Source organism: Talaromyces amestolkiae, assembly GCF_001896365.1.
Source record: "Talaromyces amestolkiae strain CIB chromosome Unknown scaffold1.1, whole genome shotgun sequence".
Classification (NCBI taxonomy): Eukaryota; Fungi; Ascomycota; class Eurotiomycetes; order Eurotiales; family Trichocomaceae; genus Talaromyces; species Talaromyces amestolkiae.
Window position 1 is genome coordinate 1,427,799 of NW_024468037.1, and position 27,079 is coordinate 1,454,877.

Here is a 27,079-nt window from a genome sequence, read left to right on the forward strand (position 1 = left end):
TTAGATCGATGGAGATCGGCTCCTTCCTTCCGCAGCGTCATTCCGCATCAACTGCTTAGTCATCATATCATCGTGGTTACCCCAACGTAGCTCCGCATCCACAAGAAAGTCACAGCTTCCAACGCGCTCACGGCGCTAAGCATGGATTTACCAGGTGCTGCTTATGGCAGTCGGGATGCCGATTCCTTAAAAAAAAAGACMCCGCCCGCCGAATCTTTCTCCCATCCCCCCGCCGTCGACTCGTCCCGCGACAACAGCGAGGAGGAGCACGATGCACGGAAGCAGAACGATTTCGCCGATGATGACGAGGACGAAGATGAAGGCGAAGATGACGACGAGGGCGACGACGACGAAGAAGAAGACGAGGAACCTCGATTGAAGTACGTTTACTTGACGAAATGCCTACCCTCACTATATCGCGCGGGCGACGCAACAAGTGCACTTCTAGTTGGAGGAGATAGAATGGTATACTATCCGAATCATTGAAAGACTCGAAGCACTCAAACTGACTTCGTGGATCCTAGATCGTCGGAACACATAATGGCAACGTTGTGAGTATACCCGACCTTGGGGGACGTCTGGATTCATGGCTAATACTAGGCAGAATGTGCTATCGTTACCAACGCTCAGAGCTCTCCGTGTTTATACAGCGCATTCAGCAAGCGTAACCTCTATTTCAATATCGCCATCGCTACTGTCTCATACTATTATACGACGCAATGCGATCAACAGATCTCCCGAAGAGGATAACGCCCCTTCTCCGAATGCGTCGCTTCGATCGAAGAGCAAGCCTGCACCCACACCCGGACTGCCACCAACGCCCTCAAATTCTATACATATAGCTACCTCGTCGATAGATGGAAACGTGTGTATATATTCGCCGCTTGATCCGAAGGATGTCCTTCTCCGGAACTTCGGCCGACCAGTTCAAACCGTGGCATTGTCTCCAGAATACAAGAGTGACAGACAATATCTTTCAGGTGGTCGTGCTGGGCAGCTGATTCTTACTGTTGGAGGCCGAGCGGGTACAACAGAAAAATCTACAACCTTGAGTGGTGCAGCTTCAGGAGCTGGATGGCTAGGATCTCTGGGCTTGGGTGCCAACTCGGGAAAAGATACTGTCTTACACAGTGGTGAAGGAGCAATCAACACCATAAAATGGTCATTATCTGGGAAGTATGTGGCTTGGGTGAACGAAGAAGGCATCAAAATCATGCGGTCAAACCTACATCTGGAGGCAGGCGACGCAGAATTCGCATGGACCCGAATAAGACACGTAGACAGACCTAATCGACCACAATGGGAGGAAATGGCTAGTGTCTGGAAAGCGCACGCTGAATGGGTTGACATGAAAGCATTTGAATTACCCGAAAATAGCGATACCGAATCTATCTTAGGACAACAGAGTACTAGCGGTGCACCAGAAGTTGAGAAACTCGTGGTCGGCTGGGGAGGCACTATTTGGATTATCAACGTATACCCAGATCGTATGCCACCTCCTGGAACGCGAGCAGGGAACCGAAAACTCGGAGATGCTGAGGTTGTCACAATGTACGTGTCTAGCATTTCCCTTATCATGTTTCAAGCTAACACGTTATCAAGTTTACGAACCGACTCCATCATTTCAGGAGTTTCCATGTACAGTGCAAAGCTTTTACTTGTTCTAGCATACCTGGAAAGTGAAAAGAGCGACCTCGAGGAGCAGCCACAGAGTAGTCGTCGACACAAGGCAGCCGAACCCGAACTTCGCCTCATCGATCTCGAAACACAGGAGGAAGTAAGCGCCGATACGCTCTCAGTCACTCGGTACCAAAACCTTGCTTCATCCGATTATCATATGAGCATTATGAGACCACCACGCATAACAGCGGCCGCTGTACAGCGGGGCGCATTGGGTGCTTTAGGCACGGGTCTCTTGGACGCAACACTGTACCCAGCTAGACTTTTCACATCGAGTTCTAGTATACGAAGTAGCGGCAGTAATGGTGATAGGGGTTCTGAAAGGGTTGCCGCGTCATTCATGTCCAGTTCAGTGTCGGGAAGTTCCACAATTCCAAAAGAGGTCCAGACTCTTGTAACTGCCAAAGGCCTCAAGGTCTTTGTTCATAGTCCATATGATTGCATCGCAGCCATGTCAAGAGATTTATCGGATCACCTTGCATGGCTGGAATCGCATCAGAAGTACGAAGAGGCATGGATTCTCGTTGATCAGAACCCGAGTATTCTGAAYCCMCCAGCCGAGCCACAGACTGAAGCATTTACAAGATCTCAGACCAGTCTGGTGGACTTTTTTGCTGATGACAGCTCTTCAGTCATGACAGCAGGTCAGCCGCTGAGCGCGAATGCTAGAATTGAGAAGCGCCGTATTGGCGAACTCTGGATCGAACAACACATTCAGAACAATGGTTGGGCCACTGCCGGGGAGATCTGTGCTAAAGTCCTTGATATTCCTGAGAGGTGGGAACACTGGATTTGGAAATTCGTTGAGGCCGGCAAATATGACGAAATTGCTCAGTATATCCCAGTGAACACGCGACCTCCTCTTCCATCAGCTATCTTTGATGCGTTCCTCGAACACTATGTGTCTCACAACCGCCAAACATTCGAGCATCTGCTATCTAAATGGCCACCGGAGCTTTTCAATATTGGACAAGCAATTTCAAACATTGAAGACCGTTTGGAGTCGGAAAAGATTCCAAGTGATTCGAATGACTGGCAGATTCTGACGGGGAGCCTTGGAAAATTGTTCCTAGCTAACGGACAACATCGTGAGGCCTTGCGGTGTTACATACGACTACAGGATGCGGAAGAGGCCCTACGTTTGATTAGTGAATATCGTCTGGCAGACGCTATTTCTGACGATGTTTTGGATTTTATACTACTCCGTGTCTCTAAACATCAGTTGGCGAAAGCTCCGATTTCAGAATTGGAGCAAGCGACAGCAGAGTCGATTAGTATACTTGTTCGGGAGGCATACAATGGTATTGTTCGTCCAGAAACAGTTATTTCGCAACTTTACATCGCATCCGGCCGCCTGTATCTTTTCTTCTACCTGCGCGCATTGTGGAAAGGTGAAGCTCACCCATCAAAAGCAGAGGCAAAGACTCAGCTTCGTGGCCGCGGTCGCCATGCTAGGGATGCAGCAGAAAAACTGGCCGCCGATGAAGGCAGAAGTCTTGTTGAGCCCTTTGCGGATACTACGTTAGATCTCTTTGCCGACTATGACAGGCAACTGCTCATGGATTTTCTGCAAGCGAGTACAGCTTATTCCTTTGACGAGGCTTGCAGGATTTGTGAAGAGAAACACTACACTTCAGAATTGATATATCTTCTGTCTAAGACTGGGCAGACAAAGCGAGCATTGAACCTCATACTTTCCGACCTGAACGACGTCTCCCAAGCAATCAACTTTGCCAAGTCGCAAGATGATCCCGACTTGTGGGAGGATCTACTTAGTTATTCAATGGACAAGCCGATCTTCATCCATGCCTTGCTTACCGAAGCTGGCACATCTATCGACCCAATCAAACTCGTGAGACGTATTCCGAGTGGATTGGAAATTGAAGGGCTCCGCGACGGACTTACCAGGCTACTTCGAGATCATGATATCCAAGCAAGTATAAGTCAAGGGGCAGCGAAAGTGCTGCAGGGTGAAGTTGCCATTGGGATGGATGCCTTGAGACGAGGCCAGCGGCGAGGAATAAAGTTTGATGTTCGCAAATCGTCTGATAATGAAAGCGTACTTGAAAAGCCAGCTGACAGTGAAGATGCGGGAGCTGTTGCGACTGGAACGGATAATGACGATGTTCTTTCAAGTATAACTGGACCGGTTGCTAGGTCTCGTCGCGTAGCACCTGGTCAATGTGGAGGTTGTTTGGAACCTTTTCATGGGAATGGTAAGTGGACGGCAACTTTCCTGGACTATATGTAAAACATGCTTCTAATGATCTATATGTTACAGAAAAGGAATTATTGGTGGGATTCGCTTGCGGCCATGTTTTTCACCTGTCTCACGTCCAAGAATTGGGGCACTCCCATGACAATGAATCGGCAAACTCTAGCGAGACAACACGACCCCCGCAGGAAGATGATAATGAAGATGAGTATCAACTCTATACGACGTCTCGCACCGTGGGACCGAAAGTCATCACTGCCCGACTGATACGAGATAAAATTGGAGATGGCTGCAGGATATGTGCCATAAACAGGCAAGTAGCCAATGCCGCGGCTCCGGGAAATGCGTAGTCTGAACTAGCCTGCTCATCGACCCTGCCTCATTTACTTGGACATGAGATATTTTATTCGTTTGCTTTGTATCATGTGTTGCATACTCGTTTCGCGTCTTTGCATTGATACCCATTCTACACCAGTCGCAGAAGATATGCGTTCCTGTATATTATATTCCGTTCTCGAGATGATCAATACTTTTCGTATGTTACAGCAATGGACAGACTTGTACTTAAGTATTTTCAACTTTCGCCGCATGTATGACAATCCAGGCCATTGTATGACTTTAGCCCTAATCAGGTACCACGATCCCCGGATTTCGATAAGCATTCCGATTTGACCGCCCGATCAGCACGGTCCAGCCACATGCAAGATACGCTTCCTTCATTAAGTCTTAAGACGTCAATTCTTCGAAGTCACCTTGACTCTGAGTATTTTGTATCTACAATTCTCGTGGTTTTGTTCATACTGTTGCGATGAAAAGACTCTAATGATGTCATTCGCTAGTAGCCGTGTCATTGGCTCTTATCCCCGAATGGCGCCATCGTGGGGGGGTTTTTTTTTCGGATGAGGTTTACTTTTTTAAATCCTGAGTGAGTCGCTATTTTACAATACATACTTGTCATTTTTTTGCTATTTACGCTTCTATATACTTGTTCTGCTTTTTGAACATCGGATTTGTCCCTCTTTTCTTCTCGAATTTGAACTTGTTAATACCTGTTGAGCATGGCGCAAAATTCGGACCGCGCAGAGGAAGTGCGCAAAGTACGTTGAAAACCAAATTGACTCTGTATTAGATTAATGGGACTCGAAGTGTCTGGCTAACAACCATTTCTCATATAGCTACTCAGCGCCGTACAGGACCTTCTCATCCCGTTCATAAGCTCTGCAGACTCCCTCCCGAGCTCGAACGGGCACACCGCGAATGGCATAGACACCGACCTCGGCACATCGAGCACATCTCTCGTCGATTATAAAAGCCCCGAAGATCTGCAGAAACTTTTGAAGCTTGATTTGCCGTCGACTGGGCAAGGACAGGATGGGTTTCTCCAGGTACTCCAGCAGGTACTGCGCTACTCGGTCAACACCTGGCACCAGGGCTTCCTAGACAAGCTATACGCTTCTACAAATGCACCGGGTGTGGCCGCAGAACTCATTCTTGCAGCCCTCAACACGAACGTCCACGTATACCAAGTTTCGCCGGTTCTGACCTTAATCGAAAAACACACGGCAAAACAGTTGGCTTTATTGTTCGGTCTCAATGGACCTCATTCCGGCGGTATTTCCGTCCAAGGCGGATCGGCATCCAATACCACGTCGATCGTGATAGCGAGAAACGTACTATACCCCATAACCAAAACCGAGGGCAACGGGAGCTACCGATTTGTCATTTTCACTAGCGGTCATGGTCATTATAGCATTGAAAAAGCAGCTCAGATGCTCGGATTCGGAAGTAATGCTGTCTGGGGCGTGCCTATCGACAAGCAAGGCCGCATGATTCCCACAGAATTGGAGAAGTTGGTAGAAAAGGCCAAAGCGGAAGGTCGTACGCCATTCTATGTCAATGCGACTGCTGGCACGACCGTTTTAGGATCTTTTGACCCCTTCCATGAAGTGGCAGCAATCTGCAAGAAGCACAACCTCTGGTTCCATATTGATGGCTCATGGGGTGGATCATTCATCTTCTCTACCCGTCACAAGCACAAGCTTTTCGGTGCAGAAAAGGCGAATAGTATCGCTATCAATCCACATAAGATGCTCGGTGTACCTGTGACTTGTTCATTCCTGTTAGCAGCAGATATCCGTCAGTTTCATCGTGCAAATACTCTTCCTGCAGGATACTTGTTCCATAGCAACCCGGAAATTGATCAGACAAATGGTAAACTTGATGGAGATTTGACTGCTGACTTGCCGGTCGATTCGCCAGAAGTCTGGGATCTGGCAGATTTGACCCTTCAATGTGGTCGTCGTGCTGACTCGCTCAAATTGTTTCTAAGCTGGACATATTACGGCTCSAAAGGGKACGAGCACCGGATAGACGAAGCCACTGAGATGGCATCACATCTGGCAACTCTCATCGAGAATCACCCTGATTTCATTCTTGTCAGTGAGAACCCGCCACCATGTCTTCAAATATGCTTTTACTATGCGCCTGGCAAGCGTTTCGCGTACGAAGCCGATGGCTCAATTGATTCGGATGATGTGCGCGCTGCAAAGAATAGCAGTGTGACTGAAGAAGTGACCCGCGCAATCGTGAGCAAAGGTTATATGGTCGATTATGCGCCTCCAACTGGTGGTGATGTTGACCTCAGGGGTAAAGGGAAGTTCTTCCGTTGCGTTGTCAATATTTCGACTGAGAGACGTACGGTAGAAGGTTTAATCCGTGCTATTGAAGAAGCTGGTCCAGCGATCATTCAGAAGTTGAAAGTTTCAGCGATTTAGAATAAATTGAATGTTATGTATATATTATACACTGTTGACGTGTCATTCACGTCCAACGCCCACATAGAATTTTGAATGTCTAGACTACATCAATACTTTCAAGAAACATCTGGACTTTCAGGTTCTAGTTTTAGGGTAGCCTGGAGGATGTAATTAGAGAAAATCTTCGTGCGGGCTAAGTAGGGTGATTGATCATGGACTCTAGGTGATATCTGCACCGAATTTAGCGACGAGATGGACTAGAGATGGCGTTATTAACAGTAAAGCATAAGAGCAACGCTCTACGAGTGACCACAAGACACTGTATTGGTCTATTACAATCTTCTAGTACCTGTAAGTGCATGACCCACTGCTAACATTTCAGAGAAATCCAAATCCAAACTCTCGTACCATTGAGCTAGGAAATGACATTTGAGGATTGAATAAATAAGTCTTATGAAGAGAACATCGGTTGGCTTCTGCTGCTCCTCAGCTTGGCAGGGATTCTCAGATCCCACATAACACTGTTGTATATGAACGTTTGGGTCGTAAATTCGCGATCGGGGCTGGCTTTAAGTAACTCAACATCGTTGCTGCCTCTGTCCTTTCATTGCACAAGAGAAGAAATAATTTTGGAACACTTTTAGAAAGGCTGGACGTATACCCTTTTTGCGAGGTGATTACTATTGAAGTCAAGAGTTCCTTGTTTCAGATTGGCGGGCTCGGGGGKTTCGCTATGTTCAAGGGTTCGGCCAAGTATCAGCGCCAACTTAGATGTAGAAACACGCGGCATAGTCTTCTTCAAAGCTAATATTACCCAGAAGTCGAAAGTTCACGCATACCGAGAGTACCGACCCAGGTGTCAGCGTGATATTGGCAGGTTGTTGCCGAGATGAGCATCTTAGTAATCGGATACAATTTTTGAATGGCCTGTTGTGACAAGACGTCTGTAGATCTGGCGAACCCCACATGCAATACTATTTCAATCACTCAAAAAACTGCCTACAGCCTCAAGCCGGCTTGAATTGAGATACATCCACCATGACAATCATCCACATCACTCTCTTGAAGTTCAAAGACGACGTTGACCCTGCCACCAGGGAGAAAGTACGGCTTGGATAAGCACGAATTGTGTACACTCAACAAAAGATCTGACGCAGATCCGCAGACCTTTCAGCAATACCTAGCTCTGAAAGACAGCTGACGGATGGAGTTGATAACTCTACCCACGGCCTCCAGGCATGGTGCAGATTGAAGACACCGGAATCAGAACAACGATAAAGCTCGGATAAGGGTGGCATAACTCATTGATTTGTTATCGAATTCACCAATAAAGGTGACATGAGGTATACTTGAAGGGAGATCCTAAGCACCGAAAGTTCTCCTCGTCTGTTCGTCCGCTTGCCAAGAATTTTATGGTGATTGACATGACCCCTGAGGTTTTTTAGAACCTAGCTGGCGACAGTAGTTTTATTAGCAGACATCAAATGTTGCATAAGTTGTGATATTTTCAGATTGCTCAGAATAAAAGACACTTCATTAAGAAGATATACATGAAATGATGATAAGGTTATCAAGTTCAGCTGCGGATTTCAACTCGCTTTTCCAAGATTGCTCTCGCTTCTGCCTCAGTCAGGGTCTCAATCTCTAGCTCACTTAAGACTTCGCGAGCGCTTTCATTGTTTGCGAACAATCTCCTTTCGACTTCCCATAGCCCTAATTCAACCCCATAGGTCTCATTATTTTCATCTGATTTGGTACTCTGGGGTTTGATCCTGAGACCCAGTAGCACTAAACTTTCGCTAAGTTTTCGCATGACTCGACCGGCTTCCCCTTGATAAGCCGCTGACGAAGAGTGGTGTCCAAGAGCACTGTCGATTACTCCACATAGATGATCAATATCACTCATAAGCTGAGATACGCCAGCGGCAGAGAAAGAATGACGCGAGATGACATTATCCAATATATAACTTTGCAGGGCCAAAAGGACTTGCCTATTTATCCTCCTCAAAGGTGCTGTACCTAGGACGCGGGCAAGGAAAGAGAGATTTGAGGATATGATGCGAAGTGTAGGGGTAAGCTCGGAGGTAAGGGGGTGAGGAAAGCTTGCCGAAGGTGCAGAGAGTGAAGACCACATTGATACCCGAGAGTAGTGTCTGAGAGACGATTGAACTTCAGAAGAGAATGTGGATACTATGATGCTTTCGGAGCGTAGTCTGAGGCGGCGATACGCTGATGCTGTTTCGTCGAATAATGCACCCTCGGAGCTTCGTCCTTGACCGGCCTCGGCAACCGCCTGAGAGGTCCTCTGAGCCACTTCCGCGACTGACATTGGGCCGACAACATTCTTTCCATCGCCGTGCTTTCGTCGGACCCGATCTTGAAGCTCATACCATAAGTCAAGAAAGAACACATCGTCACTCCAGTCTTGCATTTTCTTCTCTAGATACTCCGCACTCCCGAAAATTCGACAGAGCCGATCAAGTCCGGCCACTCCTTCGAGAGTGCCTTGATCATTACCTTGTACCGTGCGGCCAATGGCGGATGTCATTGCAAGATAGGCCTCTAATCCAGAGCGCAGACGTTCGTGGAACTGGTCGAATATGGTGATTTGAATGTCGATCAAGAATCGGAGTTTCTGGCTGAAAGATGACAGTGGTCTGTACAGATCCGTAACGGTTTCAAGGAGGTCATTAACCCTAATGGCAGCACTCGTCGGTTTTGTGACATTAGCGTCAACACCATCATAGTCAATTTGCCCGCTCTCTGGCGTATCAATAATATCCTTGTATCGAGACAAAGCAAACTCCTTCTCAACCTGGAGCCATCGTTCGAACCAATTTTGCTGGCCAAGAATTTCCGATGTCAGACCTTTCCAGTTTTCGGCTGAATAGGGATTAGGAAGGTAATTCCACGTTTGTCGTAGATCATCATCGAATTTCATAAGTTCGTGTACAAAGTGACTCAGTAATTGAGGACTTGTCTCCACTTGTGGTATGAAAGTGTCAATTTTCCGCCTGACCATTGGAAGAAGAGATGTGATAAACGCATTCGTTGCACTTAGAAAATGGCTTCTTAGTTCTTCATCCACGATGTCGGCTCTTCGATCTAGTACAGGTTGTAGATATGTCGTGAAGAAACCGTTATAGGTACTTATCAGGTCAGAAATGTGGGACAGGAAGTATTCCGGCTTTAATTTGTCAGTCTTCAAGTTTTAATAGATTTTTGAAAGCCCACCTTATCTAGCCTATTTGTAGGCTTAGCACCGCTGAAGTGATACTTGAAGCGGAGCTCTAAGGGATGCATCATAATTTCTAGTGGCAATAGCACTTGGATGTCTGCGCTCCGAAAGGATGAAGATTCCGAGTAGGATTTTAGGTCACTGTAGAATACATGCACAAGTCAGTATGCCGCCATTTATGGACAAAGGGGTAGTCGATAAAACGTACGGTTCTTGTAAGTCAAGCAACAAGTCAACACTTGTTACCCATTCTTGCACGAAAGCCTCGTTAAGTACCAGTTCCCTGCTCGGCCATTTCAATTTATCGAGTGCCTCCTGTAATTGACTACTAAATCGATCCTGCAGCTGCTCTTTGACTGAATTCGCAAGCTGCTCGGCGTGGTCAACGAGGTGAGGAGCAGCACCCTCCGCAGCGACTTGTGCTGCTTGTAACGACCTAGAGATATTTCGAAGGGCTTTATATAGAGGTATCGCTGACGTTGGATCGCTATTCATATGTTCTAATGCACTCTTGCTGCAGTCTTGTCAGTCGGCCGCATTGTCAACACGTTCACAATTCATTTACCTCAATGTTTCGATCTCTTGCAATTGTGAAAAATATCCCTTCGCGACATCAAGTCGCTGGAGCTTCTGCATGCTCGATTCGAATATGCGCACGGCGTCATCGCTCGTTTCGGACTGAGTGATGATCATGAGGCGCCGGTCGATTTCTGCCTGCTCTTGGTTGAACGTTTCGACTTGCTTTCGTACGGCATCGCGGTGGTCGTTCGAAGCTTTTGTGGCTTCTTCAAGTGCTTCTTGCGCCTCAACGAGCTGTGAAGTGTGAGTTCATTTATCCAACACGATGCTTGTACTGAAGTGGATGGCGGTCGCATACTTGTCTGCGTTGCAATTCATGCTGTGTTCGGAGCGTCTGGAGCAGGGAATCCAAGCTGTCGAGATCCTCATCAGACTGTAGCTTATCGTTTAGGTAGTCTTCTACCCGCGCATACTCTTGCGAGGACAGTGAGGCGAGTGGTGCAGCCATTGTTGTTGAAATGTATTGTGCGGGGAGGAAAATGGCTACGCTGTTCATTCGGCAGAGAAGATAGGTATGACGTGTGGAGTCGCGGGAGCTGCTTAAGCTCCAAGCTTCTGGGCTCCATGTCCGATATTCCTCCATACTCGCCACTAAGATTCATTACTTGCCTCTTACCACGTACAACAAATAGAATTAGCGGTTTTGAGATATATCTGGTGTTGCAGTTATGCCTAGTCCAGCGAAGAAGAGAAAGATCAATGGATCCACATCTACGCGAAGTATTGAATCTTTCTTTTCCAACCAGAATGCGCAGCCAGCAGCAACGTCGAAACTGAGTACAGAGATTATTGAAGATAGTAAGCAATTTTTGACCGACGAGGAGCTTGCTCGGAAATTGCAAGACGAATGGAATCAAGTCGMCCCGCCTATAGTACAGGAATCGCTCCCACTTAGGACAGAAGAAAGCAAACCACCAGGCAAAGGATTGGATGAAGCGCAATCGCCGATATCAAAGGCGCCAGAAATTACATCGCAGATACAGATCTCAAAATTTCACGTAACTCAGAAAGATACGTTAAGTTTGCAATCTTCTTTGGGCTCGGAAGATACTATTGTCTCAAACATACCTCTCGATGAAAGCCCATTGACATTCGACCCAGCCAAATACCTGCCTGAACTGCAGAAGCACTGGTCACAAGATGGCGGAGACGCCTCTTATGCATTTTTAACGCAAGCTTTCATTCTCGTGAACAGCACGACAAAACGAATCAAAATAGTTGACACACTAGTCAATCTCTTGCGCATATTGATCGAAGGCGCACCTGACAGTCTGTTGCCTGCGGTATGGCTAGCAACGAACTCCTTTGCTCCGCCGTATGAACCTGCAGAGCTAGGTCTCGGAGGTTCTGTGATATCCAAAGCTTTCAAGAACATATATGGATTAAATGCGCAGGGATTAAAGACCCTCTATAACAAGCACGGCGACGCAGGAGATGTGGCTTTTGAAGCAAAGAAGAGGCAGAGCTTCACTCTCAAGAAACCAAAGCCACTGACGATCAAAGGTGTCTATCAGTCGTTGGTCAAAATTGCGAGAAGCAAAGGAACCGGTAGTCAGGAAACCAAGCAGCGAATTGTTGAAAGGCTGCTGCAGGATAGTCGAAGTGCCGAAGAGTCTCGCTATATCGTACGCACTTTGGTTCAGCATTTGCGTATCGGTGCTGTCAAGACCACGATGCTTATCGCACTCGCACGAGCTTTTTTATTTTCTAAGCCGCCAGATGCTGTATTCACTACGAAGGGCATGGACTCTTTACTAAAATTGAAGAAAGAAGAACTTAATGAACTATATTTGAGGGCAGAGGAGACCGTCAAGGCATCTTATGCAAGACATCCAAATTATGATGACTTGGTGCCGTGTTTACTCGAGATTGGGGTTACGGAAGAATTGCTCGTGCGCTGCGGACTCACCTTACATGTACCTCTACGACCTATGTTGGGTAGCATCACACGCGATCTTTCAGATATGCTCACCAAGTTGCAAGGACGAGACTTTGCTTGCGAATACAAATACGATGGGCAACGAGCGCAAGTTCACTGTGACTCGTACGGCAAAGTTAGCATATTTTCTCGTCACCTTGAACTGATGACCGATAAGTATCCGGATCTGGTCTCTCTCGTTCCGCATATTAGAGGAGGATCCGTATCGAGCTTTATTCTCGAAGGCGAAGTAGTCGCCGTTGACCAAGAAACTGGCGATCTTCAGGCATTTCAAATACTGACGAATCGAGCCAAGAAGAATGTTGAAATAGGAAGCATCAAAGTCAATGTCTGCCTATTTGCGTTCGATTTAATGTATTTGAATGGAGAGCCTCTTCTTGCTCGGTCGTTTCGGGAGCGTCGAGATATGCTTCGAAGTCTTTTTACGGAAATACCCAAACGATTTACATGGGTGAAGAACCTCGATGCTACATCGGGGGATTCAGAGGCGGTTCTGGAGTTCTTCAAGAGCGCAACAGACGTCAAGTGTGAGGGCATCATGGTGAAGGTTCTTGATAATGATTTGAATTCTGGAAATGGAGGGACGAATCCTGGCGTCGAGGATCGAGGAAATCTTGAAGTAGATGATGAAGCCCAAGATAAACGATTGACGAAGAAGAAGGATAAAAGCACAAGACGGAAAGCTCTACTCTCCACCTACGAGCCCGACAAGAGACTTGAGTCCTGGTTAAAAGTGAAAAAGGACTACAGCACGTCCTCGGATACTCTCGACCTTATCCCCATAGCAGCCTGGCATGGCAGCGGACGCAAAGCCAAATGGTGGTCTCCGATCCTCCTTGCCGTCCGCAATCCCGAGACGGGTGTCCTCGAAGCCGTCACGAAATGCATGTCTGGCTTTACCGACAAATTCTATCAAAGCAACAAAGAGAAATACGCCGAAGACAGCGAGAATGTCATCTCTCGGCCAAGCTACATAGACTACGCAGGACATCCGGATGTATGGTTTGCGCCGCAAGAAGTATGGGAAATGGCGTTTGCAGATATCACACTGAGTCCGACGTACACTGCTGCTATTGGTCTGGTCAGCGACGAGAGGGGTTTGAGTCTACGATTTCCGCGATTCTTGCGGGTTCGAGAGGACAAGTCTATTGACGAGGCGAGTACATCGGATTTTCTAGCTGGGTTATGGCGAAAACAAATGGAGCGAGCGCGAGAGGAAGAGGGGGCGGCGGTGGATCCCGCAGTGGATGATGATATCGAGGAGCAGGACGAACAGGCCTATGGCGAACTGGACGAGTGACATTAGATGAAGCATTCAACGAGAACCAATCAACAGTCAGATGACGTGATCCCCCCCCATCCAAGGATCTGAAAGTCAGTCGCGCCAAGACACGCTAAGATCGGGGATCTAACTGCGCTAGCCGCAATAGGAAGTATAGACACACAAACGAGTCGCGAAAACGACGCGCGACGCGTCGCGGTACGCGCTCTGCCTTTTTCGTCTCGTCTTTCTGATAGAACGCGACAGTATGCTCTGGACTCTACTCGTATACACCAATTGATTCAGATGACGTGAAATGTGGATAAAGAGGGGCCATAACAAAGTTGTCTTGCAGACTCATTGAGATAATTGGTCCATCCGATTTTATTGATTGATCCAGCCCAACGAGGCTATCCAACTAGTACTCCACACATAAGTTGAACAAGGCTGATGAGATGGTCATCATAAACAACTAAATGAAAAGGCTGACCGGTATAGTACACAAATGAGCACCCATTCTCTCTTGAATATAATGAAATGAAATATGAATGATAGACTGTCGGGTTTCGACATAAAAGTTAAAAATGGAACTTTCCAAAGACATGAATTATAAGAGTACAGGAATGACACCGGTCGTAAATCGCGACAAGAGACATATGTATGGACACCAAGAAAGAAGAATATATATCAGCAGTGAAATGACTGACTAGGCCAGAAGCAGAATGCAATTGCGCCAGACAATATGCAAGAAGTAATGAAAAAGTGCTGGAAGCAGCATGTAGAGTCGTAATCAGGTCATTTAAAGCGTAGCAGAATAGTCTCGGCATGATCATGGCCTCAATTCTTCGCCAAGTTGCAGGGCAAGACCAGCATCCCTGCTGCGCCGGACAGGGCTATGCATGTCTGGAGGGACCAGATTGTCGAAATTCAGGGACTTCCTCGCCGTCCTGAGAAGTGGGGTCTTTGATAGACTGCCTGGTGTCCGCCCTCCCCATGGGCGCTGTGCGGGACTGGGAGTGACATTCACAAAGTCGGCAAAGTTGAATTGCTGGCTAGGAGTGCCAAGATTGCCGAACAGCCCACCTCCAGGTGTCGGAGTCATTGAGGGCAAAGCGGCATATTGACTGGGAGGAGTTGATGGAGGAAAGTCTCTGATCTGAGTTCTGCTGCTGACTCTTGCCGGTGTCGGCGAGTTTGCTAGGAAGAGCAGTAAATCCGCACCATCCTCGTTCTTCATATCTTTGTCGGTTCTTGGCAGACGAGCTGACCGGAGAGTGGGTGTTCTTGGAGGCGAAGAGCTAACCATGGAAGAGCTGGCATTGTGAGCTCGAGGCACTGGAAGTTCGGGGTCATTTTCTTCATCGGAAGTCCCCAGAAAGGCAGATGAAGGAGCGTCAAATGCAGGAGGGTGGTTCGAGTAGATTTGCAACGGTCGTGCATGAACGGGAGAGGACTCTGGGAGGTGAAGTGAAGCCTTCCACGATAATCTAGGAGCCTTTGCTGGTCTATCCGTGATCGAATTCGATCGAACCCGCTTTCGACTAGCATTGAGCATGGGCTGCATCACCTCAGGGTTGAACGTGGCCGCATGTTTATTTCTGGAAGATCGAGGGAGTTCATGAGAGAATGTTGCATTTCCTGGAGGCGACGACGTAAGAGGGGTTTCGTAGCGGCTGTAGGCTATCTCGGAGGAGGAACCGGAGGGTTTATCGAGGTTGTGCAAGTCTCGAAGATCCGAAGCGCCCAATCGACCCTGCTGGTATTTGACCTTGGCCAGGCCGAGTCGATCTTGAAGGCTCATGCATACCTATGGAGAAGAAAGTGTGAGACCATGTGCCATGTTTAGGGTGCAATGTGCGGTGATGTGCGGTGATGTGCGGTCTTACCTGCGCAATGTTCTTGCGAGTCGTCGGGTTCACTGTCCGATCCTTCATGATTGGTTTTGTCACTCTCGTCCTTGGAAATATCAAAGGATCCAAAAAAAATATAAGCCACAGTAAGTACAGGTGTGTAAGAACTAGACGGTATACTCGGTATACTCGACGGAGTGGCCAATCCTAGGGGGAAGTGTCGCAAGTGGACGGTCTTCCCTCGAAGTGGGAGCAAGGGTCAGCGTCAGCTGAAGTAGGCAGTTGAGGGGGTAACCCTTCTTTATGTGTGGAAAGGGTGAGAAATTGATCAATTGGCAGGAATTGTCCGGTTTGAGATGAAGTATTTTTTTCAGTTGTCTTGTGAATAGAGAAAATTCGTGATCGTTGCAGTTGTACAGGGTGTGAACCAAACGAGGCTGGGTTGACGGGCAGGATTTGAGCAAACAAAAAGGCAAAAGAGGGAACCACCCGGCCCTAAATTGAGAGCCTTGCAGCCTGGGTGCCTGGGTGCCTGGGTGCCTGAACCGTCGCCCGGCCATTACCCGCGGAATGCACGCCTTCATTTTGACTGAATCTTGACTAAAATGGACCAAAACTCCTTATAACTCAGCTTGCTGAGAATGACATCAAAGAATGTCCATATCACAGTCTCTTTGACTGATCGTTCTGATTAACTATTTGATTGTCCACCTGTTATCGGGCTTCAGACTCTGATTACTCTACGACCGACAATCGCCAACCACAGAACTCTACTTAGTCTGGGATAGCGTTAGTCGACCGATATTTAGTCACTTAACGCCAGTGAGTTGTCAAGATAGTTAAATTAAGGCCATGATACGTACCTGAGACACTATTGTAGGTTCCATAGATATGGATTGATAGGAATCCCCGACCAGAAAGGACAGCTTTTGCATTCTTTGTTTGTGGAACATTGAGATTCGAGAAACTGGGGGTTTTGTGGATTTGGAGTTAAGAAACACATTATTGACCTGATTCGGATCGTACTGAGCAAGTCTCTCCAATCGGATTATTTCACTCATCCCTTTGATGGCTAAATTACCCAAGTTCTTTGATGGCAGACTCAAAATTGGCCTTCAACTGGACTAACCCTAACCCTCAGTCGTTCTTCAACCTGGAAACATTCCCTTCCCACTCAGATACACGCACACATCACATGCAATTACAATCATTTGACGTCCTATAAAAGAAAACTTTGGAGCAGCTTTAGAGATGCTATCCGAAAAGCTTAAGGTATTATCAAGTCATATCATACCTTGTTATGATCAATCGAAACTTTGTCGCACCCATCAAGGGTAATTGCATCACCACCCCAAACGTATTGCGGAATCATATCTTCTCAACATCTGGCGCTAGCCCCGTCACTTCTTGAGGAAGACCGTGACTTGAAGTAATCCAAATATTCTGTACAATCACATCACTATTACCGCCAGTAACCGTCAATCCTTTTTCCTTCAAGATACCACTACTTCCCACACCAACGATACTCTTGTTACTTCCAACTTGTAGTGGGTTTCTGGCTGCATTAATATAGGTGCAAGAGGCCCAGGTCCCGTCAGTACAAGTAGTCGTTATAGTTGCTTGACCAGCAGATGTTCCACCAGAATAGACAGCGGTAGAAATACTGCAGCATTGGATAGATGCGGTTCCTTCAGTGCCTGTACAAATCCATTTTTGTTCGATGAGAATCACGCGAGCTACGTCGTCAATAATCCGTGATTTGAGTCTTAGTGATTGTCGGTACATTGATTTACAACCATTTAGTATATACACTGGGCAAGAGACGAGGGAGCGTAGGTGTGGCGCTCCCTCCTCCGGTAGTTTCTGAAGCGAATCCGAATGCTTTTCCAGTCACTCCAGCTGCATGGATCTCTGCAAGAAGCACCGCATATACTAAGCTCGAAACAATCTTCATAACTTTCTTCCTTTGGTTCATACTACGGCTCCTCGACTACTAGGTGTACTAATTTTGGTCCCAAGTGGGCACGAATTATCAACCATGTTTATAATTATTTTGTTCTTCAAATGGACCACTCAAGAGTGGAATATCACCTTCAACTACTTCGTGATATCAGAGTCCAAACCGAGGTAGGACGGTGACTTATTTTTCCTCGTATCAAGCGACTACTTATTGCCTCTTTGTAGGTGTGCAAGTATAAAAGTTATAAAAGTTGAAGACAAGCCAAGAGATTAGACTTAATGTATTGAAAATATATCTTGTCATTAGTCTAAAGAATGGCAAGTCACTCCGTTGGGCGAAGTTCCGCTAAGTGCACTGATGAACAGAATGCTGCGGACGTTGACGTAGACATGCTGCTCTGGGGAGAATTGGTGTGAATCAATGATGTCCTTGATTATCCAAAACGGGTTTGTAAAAATTTCCTATCTTCTGAGGCTCAAATCAAAGACAATGACACTCGGTGTGAATCGCATGACAAACGACAACTAATCTTCAGCCGCCGGAAACACCATGTGACCCAAGTATGATAACCAAAGATAGCATTCCTACGTATCATTATGAGAGGAGTCGATGATATTCATAAGACATGAGATGTAGCCGTTAGGGCTACATAAAGGTTAATTTCTCCGTAGGAAGCTGAGTTACCTATCTGGGTCCAGTCTCACTAGTTGACGGCATATTACATCTCCTCACCATTATCCCCACTATCCAAGTAGATGAATTTATGTTAGAGCGCTGAAATTTATAGGATCTTGTGAGGTCCTATAATCGTCCTCGAGTGTGTATGTAGCCGAATCGAGTGGGTTCAAAGGTCAAACATACATGCACCAACAAAAACAGAGTAAAGAATGTGATATTCCAGAAGATGGACTTGTACTACTTAGTGAGCACCACCTCTCCGCAGAACTACTTGGGCACGTATATTTCTTTTCCTTGATGAACTCTACAGATTGAATTTTTCTTTTTATACGGGAAATTATGGCTTKCATAGAACTTACTTCACTTATCCAGGGTTAACCTTGTTTCCAGCCTTGGAAGTATATTCCTATTATATGTTCATATAAATTCTAATATTGATACCACTGAAGCAAACCCAGTATCTCCTTTTTCAGTCGAGGACTCAAGGCTCTATGATAGCGCCTCACATAATCAGATTACCGGTCTTATAGTAAACCTTTACCTAGGTATGCTTAATATCAGGTGGATTCTCCAAATTGATTACTAGTTGCAGCTAACCCTAAGCATCGACATGGGCAATAGCGGATGAACAGTAAAACTGAGTCAGGTGATTACAGCACGAAGTATGCAAGTTAACTATATGCTACTCATGAAATAAAGCCCTATGTGTACAGATTGAACGCCACTAGTGTTTCCAAGCTCGGTTGTCCAGATAGCGCTTCTCTCAGTACGCTAGTTACGTATTCATAAGCATCAATAACGCACCTGTCCGCGGTTACTTTTTTTTTTAGCGATCTCAGTACGCTGCCTTGAAGTATATCGGTTTTATGAGTGCATCAGCTGGCTCGTTTTTCACGGTCCAAGCTGTTTAAAGCGGTGTACCTTCTGCAGCAAGAACTACATCTCAGCCGTTCGATGTGCAGTGCCAGTAGTCCGGAACATCGGGCGCCACCCAAAATACGCCTGTGAACTGCTCTTATGCCGATATACGTACAAACCCACGCTCAGCTCATGTTTAAATCGCAGGTTCGTATCCTGTGAAGGCGATTAAAAAGTGCATAGATCACTATTGCTCTACCAAGCCGTGATTGATAGTCAAAACAGACCAATCAGTGGGCCCCGCGTTCGGGTTCGTGTTAAATCGGCCCCACTTCTATCAGCCCCCAGGCCTGGTAAGATGACAGCTGAAGAATCGAGTAATAAGTATGAAGCAAATCAACAAGATGCAGTATAAAAGAGTCCGTGTGATTATTAGCATTGCTGATTCTGAAACAAAAATTTTAAACTAGAATAGGCAGCTATTTCGCAGATTATTTCACTCCATACATAACTTCAACATGGTGCAATCACATATGACAGCTCTGGAAGCATTTCTCAATGAACATCCAGAGATCAAGTGCACGCTACCTTCCTCTTCTGAGTATGCGAAAGATCGGGAAATCTTTCTTCTCTCTCGCAAAGCCAATCCATTGGCAATAGCTCATCCAGAATCGGCAGAGCAAGTGAAGGCACTTGTAAACTTTGTTCGGTATAATGGAATCAAATTCACCGTTCGAGGAGGAGGCCACAACCTCCAAGGTCTCTGCATAGAAGAAGGAGCCTTGACAATTGACATGCGAGCATTCACATCTGTCAAGATCGCCGCTGATCGCAAAACAGCAACAGTGGGCGCCGGAATATTGCAAGACCAGCTAGGCAGAATCCTGTGGAAGGAGGGACTCTCTACACCAGCAGGCGCCATTCCATCGGTTGGGTACCTCGGCTGGGCAATGTATGGCGGATATGGTCCTTTTTCGTCCAACTGGGGATTGGGAGTTGACCAGATCGTTGCTGCGACTGTACTTGATGCTAGTGGTGCTATCATTGAGGCCGATACAACCTTGCTGAAAAGCATTCGAGGAGCAGGAGGAGCGTTCGGAATCATTCTGAATGTCACCATCAAAGTATATCCCTTGAAAACTGTAAGTCGGCGTTTACCATAGCGTTTCATCAAAAGAAATCAGTGACTTACAATAATAGCTTTTTGCCGGCGCAATCATATATGATTCGAAGGACATGGAGAAAGCATTCATTGAATACAACGCAGGATACCGAAAATTATCGCGAGAAGGTATTCCAAAAGAGCTTACTCTCCAACCAATGGTCTTCAATTCACCTCATGGAAGACTGTTCTGTGCCACTTTCACTTGGAGTTCCGAAGATTTAGATGAGGGCCGCCGGTGGTCTGAGAAGGTCGCATCCTTGACTACTGTCTTGATGAACACGGTTGCAGTAACCACTATCCCAGACTGGTATGATGGTAATGCAGCCTTGATTCCAACAAACGCATACGGTCAATTTCGCACGCTCAATTTGCACGAAATCACTCTGGAGACAGCAGAATGTCTAGGCCGTCATCTAGCAAAGATGCCATCTGACCTATGTACCATGTTCTCAATCCATCAGTCAAGAATAACGACGTCAACTCCGAACAGTGACTCCGTATTCGCAGTAAGGGAGCCCCATTTCATGTTGGAAATCATTGGTTGCGCAACAACCGAGGAGAAAAGTGCAGAGTCGGAACAGTGGGCCTTGAATCTGTGGAACGATGTCGGCGAGATTGAGAGAAAGAATGTCCTTGACGGTGCTTATATATCGCTGCATTATGCCGAGGAACCTCACTTGAGTACACTCAGTAGATATTTCGGTTCTCATGTTAACGACATTCTCGCAACGAAAAAGAGATATGATCCCGAGAACGTATTTGACCTCACAGTACCTCGACTGGGTGCTTATATATAGACTGAGAATAACAAACACGACCGTTGGCTTCGTTTTCTGATATCACCTTGTATTATTCAAGCGTAGACTTAGAATTCATCTGAGATAAGACGTTCCGGCCACTCCATAACCCACATCCATTCAGCAGCCAACGACCTTCGAATGCTTCGAACAGTACGGATATACATTGGAAACTTCCCAGCTCCATGAATGTACCAAGCCGTTGAAACGTTTCTCATAAGCGCAAGCAAGGCGTATGTGCGTGCCAATAGAGCCAAAGCTAGCGGTTCTTTACTCTCTAATGATTGAATGAAAGATGGGGGCACTCGGTGGAGATGACTGACGACTGTATATTCCTTCGTTGTAACATCTACACAGTCATCCGTCACTAGGGTGTACAAGCACCATAATCCCCGGAGTACTTGACGGTACACTTTTTTGCTTTCTTGATCGATTACCCCGTCTTGAATGTACTTGAGAAGAGTCTCGTTGTCTTGCGCGGCTTCAACCATGAATCTCTCTCGGCTGCAAGGCTTGATTGGTGTTTCTAGTACAGTTTCAAGGCCAAGAAATCCGAATTTGGACCAGTCTGCGGAGACCTTTGTGGTCAACGACCGCATACCGTTGCACAGATAAAAGGTTGCCATCTCGGATGTTTGCGTGTGTGCATATTCGTCGGAATGAGATAAAAGCCAACTGAGGTGCGCGAGGATAATGCTAGCTATAAAAACTGGAGGCAAGTCTTTTTTGGCATCGGTTTGTTGAAGCGCAAGTCTCTGTAAATTCAAAGCCTTGCCAAAGTAAACTCTTGATGCCGTAATCAGCTGTTCCTCGTCCGGATTTAAAGACCACAGATGCCATGCAGAGATACCCAAAAGAGCGTTCAAAACGGTCTCTGAGGTGAAGGCTATAGACGGGATTTCAACCTTCCATAGATTTCGAGCCAGCAAATCTTTCTTTGAAAGGTTGAGTGGCTGGTTGACATCAAAGGTTATAGTGTAGTGGTGCATCAGTCGCAGCGCCAAAACATTGGTTGATTCCAATGTCGCTGGTCTTACCGTGGCGACCGTTAGCTGTGGCGTCAGTACCCCGGCTTTTGATGGACGAATCTGCTTGCTGTATTGGCAAGCAGAATCATCTGCATAGTGTCGCTTGCAATTTCCGCAGATGGGGCGGGCCTCATCACACTGGTCAACTCAACGATCAGCCACGCCTGAAGTATACGGAAAGATGCTTTTTCGCAGGGGGAAAGCTAGCCTACCTTAATTTTTCGAGATTTGCAGGCATCACAGCCCTAAAATATGTATATTAGTGGAGACACAGGACTGAGCTGCAGCTACCGATGTATAAAGCACCTACCAAAGTCGACTTCTTATACCGTCTTCTGTAGGTGGCACGTCCAGAAAGAGCTGATGGCGAAATCAACAGCTGCATAATGCTGTCATCGATCATGTACAGTGACGCAGAATACCTGTCAGAATGAGTAGGTCACGATAGAACTGAGAATAGTATGGAAAGGATTGATAAATCAGAATCGAAGCGTCACAAGAATGGTTGGTTCTTAGCAGCCGTTCAGCTGGAAAGCACTTATCTTATCTTAGCCCCACAACGGAGTATTAGTCAAGCCTGCACTTTTGATATCAACGTTGAGGTATATAGAGTTCTTCTTCCCGCAACAAAGAAATGACAGCATATAGATCAATATCAAACATAGAGTAGACTTTCTAGAAACTTAGAGAAGGGTCTTGCGCGAAATCAAGAGTCAATTTACGGAATTAGCAATTCATGTGAAGATTTGTATAACAATCGAAAATTTTACGCTGGTAAGTTGCGGTTTAAGCTGACTGAGACACAATCTACCTATACCTTCGTAGCTCGTAAAAGCACGTGGAAATCTCTTATTCACTGAGTCCTATCAAGACTTCTGATAGCGCTTGAGGACCACCTAACAGAGACGAAGCTTCATATATAGAGAAAAATGTGGAATATCAGAGGCAGTATACTCATGTGTATCTCATCCCAACCAACAGAGGCCGAAGTTAAGCGTCTAGTCCATGCAATTTCTCTTTCTGGATGAGATGTACTGTCGGTCACGATGTTAGGGTAGAGTTAGGGGTTCGCCTAGCCCTAGTCTTCGAAACCCGGGTTCTGGGCCAGGAAAGTGACCTTCAGTATGCGCATTACAGATTGCTATCGTAACTCAAACGCTGTCCAATTGAGCCCAGGAACAGTGAAGACTCTAGTCTAGAATGACTTATGCCCAGAAGCAGTTAAAGTCTCGACGCCTCAGGCTTCGATTCTTCTAAGATTAGTAGTGCGCTAATCCGATTCCGGCAGACGATCGATGGCGGCAGCACTAGTCCGTAACAGGCTAGCTCCTAGGTACTAATTTCCACCGCGAGCGACAAGGCGACAAGGCGACAAGGAGACAAGGGGACAAGGTGACAAGGCAGCAAGCTCACACACGTGGGCGTCAGTTGTACCATTTGAACAGAACTAGGGTCAGACTGTCGATTAGACGTGTAGTACAAGTATACTAGCAAGATAACAAATGAATGGCTTAAGCGTCGTCAATGTTCCTTGTTTTAGCGCGACTGAGCACTAAAGCACGGGCAGGTGAAACACGGACTGTCTCCATCCGGGAATCCGCGTCGTCAAGCCTGAAATGCTCGCTGCGACATAACACATGTCCAATTAGGTGTGTTATGCTAGATACTACCTGGTGGAGGAGGCCCTGTTGGATTGACGGCGAGGAGAAATGACATTCCAGAGGACGTCTCGAGGGACACTACCTGGAATGGTAGTCTAGTACGTACGTACATACCTTGGTAGTCATACAGAGTCCGCCGCACCTCTCCCTCGGTCGGCAGCTTCCCTTGTTTAGACTTCGCGGTTTCCAGTTTCCAACTTCCAAGGCAGCTCCTGCCTGTTGACACTTCCTGCCATTTTGATTCGCACCCGCAACCGTACGTCACTCCCTGCGTGCCTTCCCCACTTGGCCAGGCCCAAAGCTTGCTTGGAAAGAGATTAAAATCAAGAAGCAAAACACGCCAGCAATCTCTTCAGCAGCCAGATCTTCTTGGGCAAAACCGCCTGTTGGCGGTGCAATTGATTTCCTCTCTTTGCTCGGTATCCTCAGTTCTCGTCTTTAATCGATACAAACTATAATTAACGGCGAAAAAAGAAAAAAGAAAAAAAAAAGAGGAGAGAACGAGAAAAACAATTGAGGGAAAAGGAGATGTCGATATTCAAAGAGCTCCGGCGGCGCTCCAAAGCCAGCTTCCGAACAACCACCTCAGCCGACTCCCAATCCAATGGCAACGCAGTCAGCGGCCAGTCCTCCTCGACAATAGGAACGATAGAAAGCTCGACGACGCCGCCATCGTCCATAAAACCCTCCTTATCTTCTCCCAACCTCAGTACCCTCAACGAGGCAGTAAATGGCTCCGTACCGCCCCTGCCAACGCCGCTGCCGCAGCGTCCCGTCCCTATAACCTCACAATCAAACCGACATAGTTACTATGTATATTCCCTCCCACAACTTCTATTTCTTGATTGTTCCCATGTCCCATACTAACCGTGAACTCATCGACGTAGTCAACAAATGGTTCGCCGGCGAATGGCTCTATTCGAACACCTGTTGCAGCCTCTCCATATGCACCACGCATCATATCTGTATCGGACAACTCATGGGTATGATTCGCCCTGGCGCTTTTTCTTTTCATTTCACTTATTGTCCGACTGTCATTCTAGGTACATCAGAAAGTACTGTTGGTGTCCGGCCACATAGGCGACCCTCGACAGCATCCAATAGACGGAACCATAACCCTACACCACAACCAGGATAGCTTCCCGGCGACAACTTGGCCCGTTTCCGATTCACATTTTAAGGCCCTTGTGCACCTATCGCCCGGACCGAATCGGCTTCGGTTCGATTTCAACTCCCCCAAGCTGTCTTCGAGCTCAAGCTCCGGTCATTCATCCTGGCACAGCATCAACTACCTTCCTCTAACAAACTCTCCGCCTCTCGACCTGGTCATATTGCTAGGAAAGGATTCCCCGGGGACGTTCGACTCGACACCTGAACGGATCCAAAGCGAGGGCAATGATCTCGACTTGGCCGTTAAGAAGTACCGAATGGCTGCCTATTTGTGGCAAGCTTATACCGGCGAACAAATGTTTCGGAATACCTTTGGTAGGAGATGTTTCAGGTTGGAAGAAGAATGGCAGACGGGCACTTTGAGTCAACGGGACACTTTCGCGGGGCAGATCAGGAATGAAGCAAAAGTCCATGTAGTAAGGTCCGAAAAGACTGTGGCTGAATTAAGGGATTTGAATATAGCTCAGCAGTACGGGCCTGCGACAAAGAAAGACGAATTGTTCAATATTGCAAAAGAAGCTGTGACGGCATACTTTCGGCCGCATCCTGAGCAGAAGCGTTATGTTTCGGTCTTGCTGCTTGATTCACATTGGGACACCTCGTCCCAAGTGATCACCGCACATGCTGCTCTCGGTTCCGATGGTGGTAACATAAAGATGGCAATATTCGGATCTCATAGCCTGCACAGCTACCCGTCCTGCTTGGAGGAGGTCGTTTCCGCATTCTCTGACTGTACAGAAACAGATACTAGATACGTGGCAAACGATTGTGGAGAAGCAGGAAGCAATTGGGAGGCAGCCAATATTGGTATAGGCGCTCATTTGCATGAAGTCGGTCACTTATTCGGTAATCCACACCGGGAATCTGGGGTTATGCTACGTGACTATACTCGCTTGAATCGGACCTTCACCACTCGAGAGCCGTATTCGACTCGGACTAAAGGTCAGGGTCTCAAGCTGTGCTTACCAGCCGACGAATGCCAATGGCATCGTCTCGACGTCCTCAGATTCAGGTTTCATCCCTGCTTCCGTCTACCGAGTGATCCTCCTACTCGTCCAGACGACAGTATCCAGGCTTGGCCAGTGGACAACGGGAAGATATTACTGACGGCGGCAACTGGCGTAGCTTATCTAGAGCTTTATCCGGAAGGCGATGATCTCTGCCACAAGTATCTTGAGTTCATCAACAATGAATCTCCAAATAGCGGTATACCGAAACAAGTGACCATCACCGAAGCTGAACTTCGAAATCTACTCCCGCCTGAACAGCAAAAGAGGAAGCTCCGGGTTGAGATATTTTCAGGCAACCTTGGATCACATACAATCGACGATTTGGGCGCTCTGAAGTCGAAAAAGTCAATTGTCAAGCTTCCCAAGGGCCAGACGGGCTTCCGGAGCAGCAAACTCGGGATGTCTCAATTAGAAGGCAGCGAGTCTCAGGAGGTCATCCTGGATAGTGTTTTTGTCCAGAAAAAGTTGTTGACATCGATCAAGGTGTATCATGGCTATGCTCTTGACGGTCTTGAATTCTGCTATGAAGATGCAACCAGTCAAATATTTGGCAAGCGTGGGGGTAAGCCAGGTGGTGATGAATTTGTGTTTGGTGAGTAACTTGCTACTATGGATGTCTTTTCAGTTGCACGGCTGACTCTTATCATAGACACTCGACGCGGAGAACATTTACTAGGCTTCTACGTCAGAGCTGGTCTCTGGATTGATGGCATTGAGATTATTACGAGTTTCGGGAGAAAATCAGGGGTATACGGGAACGCTACAGGAGGATCTGGGTAAGTGTAGCCAAAAAATAAGTCGGGTAGTCGATACTAACATGGTGTGTAGACATGCTTTGATACCTCCTCGGGGCTTCAGCATTGCCGGGGTTTCTGGATCTTGTGGTGCATGGGTTGATGGGATTTCGCTCATCATCACACGGTAGGCGTCTTTCTATATTGATCGATATACGCATGCTCGGTTATACAAATGGTGGCTCGCCTATCTTTGAAGGCTTAATTCGACATGCTCTGAGACGCTTGATGCGTACGTACAGGGTTGTAACGACACCTGGATATATTTGCGAATAATAACCGTCGCAGATTCTTATTGTGAATTTTTTACATGGCATAATGTGGCCACCTGCAGATATTGTTTATACGCCCAGTCTTGAGTCATATTTCTTCAAGTCAGGCATTTGCATTTGTATGTTTGCGAGATATCGGACGTACAGCTCCGATGGTCGCGTAAGGGT

The 27,079-nt window shown here is 46.9% G+C and overlaps 7 protein-coding genes across 7 annotated transcripts; 5 read left to right on the forward strand and 2 right to left on the reverse strand.

Annotated features, from left to right (window-relative positions):
- Window positions 1-141: 141 nt before the first annotated feature.
- On the forward strand, window positions 142-4,245 carry BHQ10_000470 (uncharacterized protein; the record flags this gene model as incomplete). Its single annotated transcript, XM_040877094.1, has 5 exons — window positions 142-465; window positions 525-551; window positions 605-1,551; window positions 1,603-3,896; window positions 3,962-4,245. 5 exons carry the CDS (start codon window positions 142-144, stop codon window positions 4,243-4,245), a joined length of 3,876 nt encoding a protein of 1,291 aa, XP_040728975.1.
- Window positions 4,246-4,953: 708 nt separating this feature from the next.
- Window positions 4,954-6,669, forward strand: BHQ10_000471 (uncharacterized protein; the record flags this gene model as incomplete). The annotated part of the gene is made up of 2 exons (XM_040877105.1): window positions 4,954-4,992; window positions 5,071-6,669. 2 exons carry the CDS (start codon window positions 4,954-4,956, stop codon window positions 6,667-6,669), a joined length of 1,638 nt encoding a protein of 545 aa, XP_040728976.1.
- Window positions 6,670-8,227: 1,558 nt separating this feature from the next.
- Window positions 8,228-10,916, reverse strand: BHQ10_000472 (uncharacterized protein; the record flags this gene model as incomplete). Its single annotated transcript, XM_040877116.1, has 5 exons — window positions 8,228-9,838; window positions 9,886-10,030; window positions 10,098-10,403; window positions 10,455-10,702; window positions 10,767-10,916. 5 exons carry the CDS (start codon window positions 10,914-10,916, stop codon window positions 8,228-8,230), a joined length of 2,460 nt encoding a protein of 819 aa, XP_040728977.1.
- A 220-nt stretch (window positions 10,917-11,136) lies between these two features.
- Window positions 11,137-13,707, forward strand: BHQ10_000473 (uncharacterized protein; the record flags this gene model as incomplete). The annotated part of the gene is made up of 1 exon (XM_040877127.1): window positions 11,137-13,707. The coding sequence occupies one exon, from the start codon at window positions 11,137-11,139 to the stop codon at window positions 13,705-13,707; it is 2,571 nt and encodes an 856-aa protein (XP_040728978.1).
- A 790-nt stretch (window positions 13,708-14,497) lies between these two features.
- Window positions 14,498-15,602, reverse strand: BHQ10_000474 (uncharacterized protein; the record flags this gene model as incomplete). The annotated part of the gene is made up of 2 exons (XM_040877138.1): window positions 14,498-15,475; window positions 15,555-15,602. 2 exons carry the CDS (start codon window positions 15,600-15,602, stop codon window positions 14,498-14,500), a joined length of 1,026 nt encoding a protein of 341 aa, XP_040728979.1.
- Window positions 15,603-19,532: 3,930 nt separating this feature from the next.
- On the forward strand, window positions 19,533-20,976 carry BHQ10_000475 (uncharacterized protein; the record flags this gene model as incomplete). The annotated part of the gene is made up of 2 exons (XM_040877149.1): window positions 19,533-20,156; window positions 20,215-20,976. The coding sequence occupies 2 exons, from the start codon at window positions 19,533-19,535 to the stop codon at window positions 20,974-20,976; spliced, it is 1,386 nt and encodes a 461-aa protein (XP_040728980.1).
- Window positions 20,977-24,193: 3,217 nt separating this feature from the next.
- BHQ10_000476 (uncharacterized protein) lies at window positions 24,194-26,770 on the forward strand (the record flags this gene model as incomplete). The annotated part of the gene is made up of 5 exons (XM_040877160.1): window positions 24,194-24,478; window positions 24,553-24,648; window positions 24,709-26,437; window positions 26,495-26,621; window positions 26,674-26,770. The coding sequence occupies 5 exons, from the start codon at window positions 24,194-24,196 to the stop codon at window positions 26,768-26,770; spliced, it is 2,334 nt and encodes a 777-aa protein (XP_040728981.1).
- Window positions 26,771-27,079: the final 309 nt, after the last annotated feature.